Raw genomic sequence first — 9,877 nt, 5'->3', positions numbered from 1 at the left:
GTTGTGGGACATCCCTCCCCACCTCGAAATCTGCACAAACTCACCCAAAGCGCCAATGCTGGGCAGTTCAGCAGCTTTTAATCAGAAAACCCCTAAAAAAGTGTGTGTGTGTGTGTGTGTGTGTGTGTGTCCCCATCACCCACCCCCACTTTTAATGCTCTTTTATGAAAAATCCCTCATTTCATCTGATATATAGATAAAGAAAAAAATAATAATAAGAAGGGGATTCCCCTGAGGCAGGGCTGGGGCTGGTTTGGGGGGTGATATTTATGGGGAGACTCAGTCCCTCCAAACCCAGGGAGCCCCTGCACCCATTAAACACGCCCACGATGAGTCCAGCTGCTCGAGGCATCTGTTGAAAAGAAAAGAAAACCCAAAAAGGGACAAAACCACCCCAGGAAACAGGGAGTGGGCTGGGCTGGCTATGGACACCCCTGTTTTTTGGGGGGAGGTGCTCACACCAAGGAGCCAGCTCGGCTCTGAGCTGGCACCATGACAGGAACGGCACCTGCTCGTGCCAGGCTGGAGGGAGGCAACGACCCCACGGGAGTGGCGGCTGGATCCTGGCGGCGCCGGGGGGTCCCATTAACGGCGGGGGGTGAGAGGTTGGGGGGCCGCCCTCCTCCCCGGGGCGGGGGTCCCCGGTAGCTGCCGGTGGTGGTGAGGATGGAGGCGGTGTCGGAGGGGGCTCTGGCTCCGTAGGGTTGCCGGGTGCCGGCGATGGAGGACAGGGTGCTGGTTTTGGACATGGTGTCTGAAGCCGGTCTCCTTGCCCACGACGGGGTTTTGGGTGCCACGGCGTCTTCCCTGCAAAGAGGGGAGAGTGTCAGAGAAATCGGCTCTGGGAACCCTTCCACTGCCCACCCCAGCACACTCTCCCTGAGCAATGAGGTTGTGCTGACGTCCTGGACCTCCAAACAGAGGGATAAAAGGGAAAGGGGAAAACAGAGGTGGAAAATGCCCTCGTTAACTCTGAAACCTAATGATGACAGGCCAGAGGTGGAAGCTTCCTTCTTGATTGTTACATGACTGCCCAGAGATCAAGAACTGTTCCCCACTGTTAACTCTGGACCTGAGAAATGACAGGCCAGAGGTGGAAACACCATCTTCACTCATTAACACTGAAACCTAATGAAGATTTGAACCCCTTCCACAGGAAGAGCGCCTCACTTGATCTCGTTGGCTCCCTCCTCCTGGCTGTCACGTTTTTTCCTCCTGTAGCCGACAACCTTCTGGGCAAAGAAGATGATGGTGGCAAGGGCACCCAGGGAGCCCAGCACAGCGCCGGCTATGACTGCTTTGGTGCTTGCTGCCAGAAAAAGACAGATATTCCCTCATTCCGATGTCCACAGGGAGCTCATGTGTCCCCCTCCCCAACCCTGTGGACACGTACTCACTTGAGTGTACCTCCAGGACAATGCTGCAGTTCTTAGAACCTGCTTGGTTTTCAGCCCTGCAGACGTAGACCCCCGACATTTCCAGGGAGAGGTTGGTCAGCTTGAGGGTGCCCCTGGCCCTGTCTGCGGGGGAGAAATTTGAGAGCTGCCTCACAGCCACCCCCACATCCTGCACCTCCTCGTGTGGGAAGTGGTTAAGGGGATGAAGCCAAAGAATCCTTCAGCTGAATCTTCTCAGGATATTTCAGCCCAACCACCCACCCCACTCCCCAGCCCCACACTGGTGTCACCTTACCCTGGGCAGGGGGAAAGAAGACCTGCAGGGTGGGCGGCTCGCGCTGCCACTGGTACATGGGCGAGGGCTTCCCCTTCTTGGAGGAGCAGCTCAAGGTCACGTTGGCCCCCACGATGGCGCTGCCGTGCAGTTGGCAGGTGGGGGCGGCTGGTGGCACTGTGGGCACTGATGTTAGTCCTGAGGGCCACCATGGGGAGGTCCAAGGGAGCCAGGGTGACTGGCACAGCCTTACCAAGGACGGTGAGGTTGATGACGCCGATGTTCTTGTCCAACCTGATGGGGTCATCCACCACGTTGACAGAGCACATGTACTGGCCTGAGTCTTGCTCCCGGGTGGCGTTGATGAACACTGAGATGTTGTGGGTGAGGATGGGGTACAGGAACCCCATGCGGGGCTTCAGATCCGTCTCCTCCACCTTCACCACCCCGCCCAGGTATGACAGGATCTGCACAGAATAAAACACCTGCTTTCACTTCTGGAAGGTGCTGCTGGAGAGAAAAGCCCCTCCAGATCCCAAATTTCATAGAGCAGTGGTTGCTATATAAGCCCCGTCCAGCCCCCTCCCTTGAGCATCCTGGACATGGGAACTGCAGGCAGCTCCCACCACAGGCACAAATACCCCTGGCATGGGCACCACGAGCAACTGTCCCATCACAGGCATCTCCCCATCAGGGGCACCACTTGGGCATTGTCCCATTGTAGGTACCATGAGCATCCTCCAAGGTATTTCCCCATCATGGGTATCTCCCCATTGTGAGCACAACACCTCCCTACTGCAGGCCCCCAGTGTGGGCATCTCCCCTCATGGACACAATGAGCACCTCCCCACCGTGGGAACCTCCAGATCATGAGGATGACAATCATCTCCCCACTGTGGACACCACAAACACCTCCTCATATAGGCATCACCCCCTCTTGGATCTCTCCCCATCTTCTGTCTCTCCCCACTCTGGGCATCACAAGCACCTCCCTCCAGGCTCTGTGGGCATGACCCCATCATGGGCATCTACACATCACCATGAGCACTCCCCATCAAGGGCACCCCCCATGGTGGCCACCATGAGCTTCCCCCATCATGGACACCACCCCGTCAAGGGCGTGACAAGCAGCTCCCCATGGGTACGGGGATGGCACCATGGGTATGTCCCCATCATGGGCACCATGTCCCACATGGTGGGCACCTCAAACGTCACTCCATCATGGGCCAAGTCTCCAGCATGGACACCACAAGCATGTCCCCACTGTGGGAACCACACAAATCTCCCTGTGGAGATCCCCACTGTGAGCATCTCCCTATCATGGGCACCATGTCCTTACCATGGGCACTTACCCATTGTGGGGATCTTCCCCACACTGGCACCATGAGCTTCATCCCATCATGAACATCACATGGTAGGCACCATGGAATTTCCTGCATCATGGCCACCTCCCCATCATGGGCATCCTTCCGCCATGGGCAGTGTGGTCACTACCCCATGGTGGGCACCATAATCTTCCCCCCATCACGGGCACCACCAGCACCCCCTCCATGGCCACATGGTCACCTCCCAGCTTGGCCCCTCCCCATCTCCTGTCCTGCAGCCCCTGCCCTCTTCTCACCTGGAAGGGACCTGCATTCTTGTTCAGCATCCAGGTGATGTAGGGCTCTTTCTGGGAGTGGCTGGTGTACCAGGCAGGCAGCACCGCCTGCTGCCCCTCCACAGAGAACACCAGGCTCGTCCCCACATGCACCTCCAGCACGGCCAAGGAGACACCTGCCCATGGGAGAGGGAAGAAACTGGGAAATGACTCAACCCCAGGTGCTACTTCTCCACAAAACCTCACTGACTGTGAGAAAAAACCCCATTCCCAAGACAAAAAAACAATCCCAGGTTATCACCAGGAAGCTGGGCCAGAAGAACATTTTGCCTCCTTCCCAGCCACAGGAAGGGCTTTCCGCCTGCTCCGGAGGATGCAGGACATTGCTGTTCCCTCCCATCCCAGCTTCCTCCCCACGTTCAGCCTGGGAATTCCTAAGGCCCAAGTCACCCCTGGCAGGAGACAGCTGCCTCCAGCAGGCAGACACCCCCTTAGCTCAGTATTGGGGTACTCCCAGCCCCCATGATGCTGCACCAGATCCCATGGGATTTATTTGTAGGGCTCCCCCACATGCACCCCAGCCTTCCCCAGCATAACAGCACCCCTCTTTTTGCTGCCAGCACTAAATTGGGATAATCCATGAGTGGCTTCCTCTGTTGCCCCATCTCATTTGACCCTAAATATCCCATCCCAATCCCCTGCATCCCAGCCTTCCCCCAGGCCCCACTGGGAGGAGGCAACGGTGTAAGAGCAGTACCACGGACTGGAGAGGGATGCTCCACTCCTGGGGGAAGATCATTCCCCAGCTTTGCCCCTAAGGCTCAGCCAGAACATTAATCAGCTCGGGCAAGGCTGAGTTTGTGCTGGGCTTGGTTTGTTTTTCCCAGGGGAACATCACCGAGGCCCTGCATCCCAGCAGTTCCATCCCTGCATCCACCCATCGATCCGTGACCCCGGCTGGCCCTGCTCCTGCCAGCGCCCCAGGGATGCTTCGCACTGGGATGCGGGGGGAAAAGGATGATGCTACCCCGTCATCCCAAATCCTCAGTTTGGGGGGAAAAACCCCCGGGTTTGAAGGATTTCAGGAGCTTTCAACAATCTTTCACTTTTCACTAAGAGCTCAGAGGATTTAATTGGATTTTTCCAGGGTGGGAAGAGGAAAACAAGGCGCTGGGGGGTATTTTTAGCTTCCTCCCGCATCCGTTCATCCCCCCCTCCTGGCAAGGCATTGGTGCCATTTCCGGACGGAGCCTTCCAGCTCCAGGCAGGAAACTCTGCTCAGGCTGATAAGTCTTCTCAGGAATTAAAAAAAATAATTAAATTTCCTTTCTCTGGTGAAAAACTGGGAGAAATAAGGCCCAGTCTGGTGAGGATGCTTAAAAATAGCTCACCCAGGCTAAGAACATAAACCTTTAAATCCTGGAGGGTTTGTGGGGGGGAGATGCTGGAGGTGCCTGCAGGTCCCAAATAATTGATAATATTATTTATTAATTATATAAAGCTGTGGCATCAGATCCAATAGAGAGTATGGAAAAAATAATGGTAATTATAGTGTATTTCTATGTAATTATACAGATAATTGTATTAAATTTAGAGAAAGTGGAAAGAAATATGGGATGGCGACTCATTAATTTGGAATTTCCAGAACAAAATAGATCATCAAGAACATATAATTTGTAATAGTTATAAATATAGGTATATTTTTGTAAGAATAAGGATAATAGTGGGGATGTGAGAGTGATAATAGAGCTCAGAATAATGAGAATAATGATCAAAGTGAGAATAATAATTATAAAAGCGGGAATAATAATGATAAAAGTGATATTAATAATGATAATAATAATAATGGTAATAGTGATTAGAATAATTATAACAATGATCCCAATACAATAATGATAACAGTCATAATAATTATAATAGTGATAATAATTATAATACTGATTATAATAATAATAATAATAATAGCGATCAAAATTATACAGTTCATTAATTATGCAAATGGCACAGCCCCTAAACCTCCCTGCATTCCCAACAGCTGGGAAAATCCAGGTGTTTTCAGCCCAGATCCTCCATTATTATAAAAATGTGTTAACTTGGGATAATCTAGAAGAATATAGATGATATTGAATAATTGTATTGCAATTTCTGTTAGAAATATTAGAGATAACAGGTAACAGATATTTTAGAATAATTATAATCTAATAAAAATAATTGTAAGTTATGATACTTATAATAACATAGTGATTATACAGATAATAGTAATAAATGAGTGATGATGATAATAATAATAATAATAATAATATTTTCATAATATAGATCATTAATGATGCAGATGGCATCGATAAGTGACTCCACAGCTTCTACACCCCTGTGCATCCTCAACAGCTGGGAAAATCCAGGTTTTTCAGCCCAGATCCTACATCAGCATGATTTTTTGGGCACAAAAAAAGGTGCTGGGCCAAAAGGTGCTGGGCATTCCTAGGGAAATCCAGGCTCCAGAGAGGGAAAAGATGTTCTGGCACCAGCCAGAGGTTTCCTGGCGTGTCCCAAGGCATTAAAACAGCCCCGAGTGCCTCAAAGCTGCTCCCAGCGCTGCAAACTGGGCTGTGTTAACTCTGAAATCTAATGATGAGCGTGTTAATTATGTTAATTGTGCTCTGGGGCTGCAGCTTTGCTCTGTCATCCTTAAAACTCCTGTGGCAACAGGAGATCCCAGCTCCATCATCTCCCCTCCGGTGTATGGGGAGAGGGAGATGGATCCAGATCTGAAGGCTGCTCGCTCTCCAAAATCCCTTTTTTCTTGCAGAATTCACCCAAATTCCCCATCTCACACAGATGTGACCCTAAAAAAAGCTGGTGGAGCTGGGTCTGGAGCTGCAGGCACGGGACTGAACCCCCTGGCACAGCTCTGGCTTTGGCCACCTCGACGCTCCAAATCCTCTAATGCTTTAACCAGATCGAAAAAATTAAGCTGCTGGCGGTGCTCATACGGATCCAGGGGGGGCCTGGGGCCCTCAGCCCCTCCCTCCTGCTCTTTGGGCTCAAAACCTGGATTTTTATCCAGCTGCCCTGAGCTAAACACCTGCCCGGGTGTTTTCCCCCCGCCCCAGCCCATCTGCTGGGATTTTTTTGCATATGGAAAAACAGAATAGACTTAAATTTACCTTTAAAAATAGCGATTTTTTTTTTTCCCCCTATGGAATAAATATCTTACGATTTAGCTTTCTGAAATACTTAAAATTTTCCCACGACAAAAAATAAAAAGCTGCTTGAAATTTCCCTTCGAATTTTTTCCCTATGGAAAAAAATCACCTTTAAATCCCCACAATCTTAACATTAATCCCTGTGCTGATATCAATCACCCTATCCTCATCTAAAATTGCATCATTTCACCCCAAAATAAAAGCTGTTTCCAACTTCTGGCACAGCCTGAACCCCCCAAAAAATCAAACTCTCCCTCCAGCCCCCTCCCCGAGTCTCTAAACCATTAACTGTACTGGGAATTAAATCCCGGAGGCGGTTGGGGTTTGATGACCCCAGTTGATAGGATTAAGGCGCTGGAGTCATGTGAAACCCAGACCCAAATTAAATCCCAAAAGACCAAGCTTGGGATTTAAAATACACAGCGGGAATCTGGCCGGAAAAGGGACCCTCGAAAAAGCTTGGAAAAAGGTCAAGGAGCATCTCGGCACTGCGACACAGACGGTCGCCTTCCCTGTTTTTACATCATTTTTGGGGTTTTTTTTCCTTTTCTTCCCTTAACTTTGGCTATTTATAAACGGGCAGATAGGAGATGCCGGGCTCTGGAGCAGTGTCCTTTGGGAAAATCCACAGCGGAATTTCTCACGACCCCGGGGGCGGGCGAGGGGGGGGAGCAGAAAGTGCCGTATCCTCCAGAGAGACCAAATTTGGGGAAAAAAAATTAAATAATACAATAATCATATGTGACTTTGCTATAGATGGAAACGTGCTTCACCCCGGTGTGGGGGAGAGAGGCGGAGATGGGGTGGGGATGGGATGGGGAATTGGGATTGAGGAAGGGATTAGGGTTGGGATTGGGGATGGGATGACAAATATCCCTCACTTTGCTTTTCCCCATCACAAGCCCATGAGGATCCCACGGGACGAGGAAGGACTGCTTGAAAGCAAAACTGAAGGAAAAACACACATTTGGGGTTCAAAAAGGTCTTTTTGCTGCATTTTTGAGCTGTCAGTGCCCATGATGTCACATCCCAGGGCTCAAGCGTGGCTTTTTTTGTGGGAATCCATCATAATTCCATGCCAAAAATGCATTGGGATGCGGCAAAGGAGCGCCCTGGTGGGATTTAAGGGCTGAGTGATGCCCACGCCTCATACCAACATGCTTAATTCACTTTTATCACGGAAGAAAACCTTCAAGGAGGAACAAGTGGTGACTCCAGGACCCCCACCCAGTGTTCTGCTGGAAGGAAATGCTGCTGCCATTGTTTTTGGGGCCATTTCCTTTCTCCAAAGGCCTCTCCTTCGCTGGGAATGCCAAAAGATGTTTCCTTTTGGAACAATCATGGCAGTTGGAAAAAATCTCAAATAGGGTGGGAAATTAGGGGCAGAAGAAGGGAAAAACCCATGGACAGAGAAGATTTGAGATCCCTCACGTCAAAACCAGCTGGGATGGGTGTGGAGCACCCGTAAACAAGGGAAAACAAATGGATTTTTCCTGCCCAATGCCACACAGGGAGGTGAACTATGGCTTCTCACATCGGAGTCCCTGGCGTGTTCCCATATGGGGGAGCTTTGGGTTTGGGGGTGCTGAAAGCGGCTTTTTGGCAGCTCCAAGGTACAAATGGCTTTTCCCGGGAAGACTCAGATTTTCTCCACTCTGAGCATTCCTAAAAGGGGAGTGGGGCGGATCGTCCCCCCCAGCCTGCCTGCTGGGGAAGGGGACTGGGGGCACGGAGACAGGTGGGTGTTGTGACCGCGGTACCCCAAGGTCCTTCCCGGTGCCACCCTAAAGCTTCCCAGGCTCCCGCCCGGCGGTGTCGCGCTCCCGGGTTTCTCTCTCGGTGCCTCCGGCTGCTCCCACACCCTGCCCGGTGACCCCTCTCGATATCTCCGGGTCCTGCCCGATGCTCTCCCAAAAGCTCTCCCTGTTCCTGCGGGCTCCATCCCGCTTTTCCCGAGCGCCTCGGGGCGCCCCCCGCTACCCCCGCGTCCTGCCCCGTCCCCGCCGCGCTACCTCGGTCCGGAGCGCTTCCCCCGCGCCCCAGCCGGACCCTGCCTGCCGCATCCCAAAAGCTCCCCCGGTATCTCTCCGGGTGTCCTCCCGGTCCCCCCTCCCCCGGAGCCCCCCGGTGCCGCGGGGCTCACCCAGCAGCGCCGCCAGCGCCAGCGCCGCCCGCCGCAGCGCGCCCATGGCCGGAGCCGCAGCAGCAGCGGCAGCAGCAGCAGGTGCCGGGGGGGCCCGGGGGCAGCGGGGGCGGCGCCGCGCAGGTGGGGGCGGGCCCGAGCCCACCACACCCCGTGGGGGTGTCCCCGTCCCCGGCACTGACCCTCCTCCCCCGGCTCCAGCCCCTCGCCAGCCCCACAGAGCGAGGTTATTAATTAGTTAGATGGGTTATTATAACTTCTGGTAGGGTTAAGGTGGGTTCAGTGCGGCACCTCAGTGTTAATGTAAACCCCCCCCAGGGGGAGCACAGGGACCCCAAAGCCTCCCCGTTCTCATCCGTCCCACGCCAGGGGGTGGAACGTCCCATCCTGCATCCCTCACCCTCGTCCGACACTCCCCCCACCTTCAGACCTTTTTGGATCCCGAAAAATAAACACAGTATCAAAAAAAAGGGCAATTTTGACTACCTGGTGTTCGGGAGCCCCGGGTGGATCCTCCCCGGCTCAGCCAGGGTTATCCCGGTCCTCGCTCAGAGCAGGGTCAGACCTCGAAGCCCCAGCGGAGATTAGACACTGCTGGAGGAGGAGGAGGAGGCGGTGGGGGCAGAATTAATCCCTTCTCGCCCTCGCCACCCCCCCGTAAATCCAGGCTGGCCTCCAGGCCTGCAGGATCCCGGGAGCGAGGAGGCTTTGGGCGACCGACCTGGCTTGATCCCCCCGGGACCCGCCCTGTCCCTGACAGCGTTCCCACCCTCTGCTACACCCGGAGCTTCCAACCCGGCACCGGCTCTTTGGGAACCCACCTTGCTCCCTCTGTTTGGACGATGGAGAGTGGGGAGGGTGGGTTGGTGACCCACTGCTGACCTGCTCCCCTTCTTCACCATCTCAGCTGCACCCAAAGGTGACGCCAACTTCCAGCTGGGCAGTGATCCTCACCTCTTCCATGGATTCTGGGAACCTCTGCAGGGAAAGCAACCGGCTCCCCATGTCAAAAAATCAGCAGCTCCTTCAACAACGAGGCCAGGAACAAAGCCCTGATGGGAATATCCACAGGGAAGAGCTCAGCACCTCCCCAAACTCCCGTAGAGAAGGAGAAGGATTGTGTGGAAGCCTCTGTAGGTGTTTGTTTGATTTTATTAGGACCGACACATTCATCGTATGTCACAACGTCACCGATGGATGAGCTCCAGGAAATAAAACCCACCGGGGCTGGAGCAGGAACACGCTGAAAAGGCATAAATG

General features: G+C 53.0%; 1 protein-coding gene across 2 annotated transcripts; it reads right to left on the bottom strand.

Moving 5' to 3' along the window:
- Window positions 1–56: 56 nt before the first annotated feature.
- LOC107214488 (endothelial cell-selective adhesion molecule-like) lies at window positions 57–9,165 on the bottom strand. 2 transcript variants are annotated; one of them, XM_015649968.3, is made up of 7 exons: window positions 9,104–9,165; window positions 3,293–3,447; window positions 1,925–2,138; window positions 1,693–1,848; window positions 1,398–1,520; window positions 1,171–1,309; window positions 57–807 (listed from the first exon to the last, which is right to left on the bottom strand). In XM_015649968.3, the coding sequence occupies exons 2-7, from the start codon at window positions 3,320–3,322 to the stop codon at window positions 456–458; spliced, it is 1,014 nt and encodes a 337-aa protein (XP_015505454.1). In that variant the 5' UTR covers window positions 3,323–3,447; window positions 9,104–9,165; the 3' UTR covers window positions 57–455. The 2 variants fall into 2 exon arrangements, with proteins under 2 accessions (XP_015505454.1, XP_015505453.1); XM_015649967.2 differs by lacking the exon at window positions 9,104–9,165 and adding an exon at window positions 8,618–8,663.
- Between the last annotated feature and the right edge of the window lie 712 nt (window positions 9,166–9,877).

The sequence above is a fragment of the Parus major genome, chromosome 24 (assembly GCF_001522545.3).
Source record: "Parus major isolate Abel chromosome 24, Parus_major1.1, whole genome shotgun sequence".
Lineage (NCBI taxonomy): Eukaryota > Metazoa > Chordata > Aves > Passeriformes > Paridae > Parus > Parus major.
This window is presented reverse-complemented; position numbering and strand designations above follow the sequence as displayed.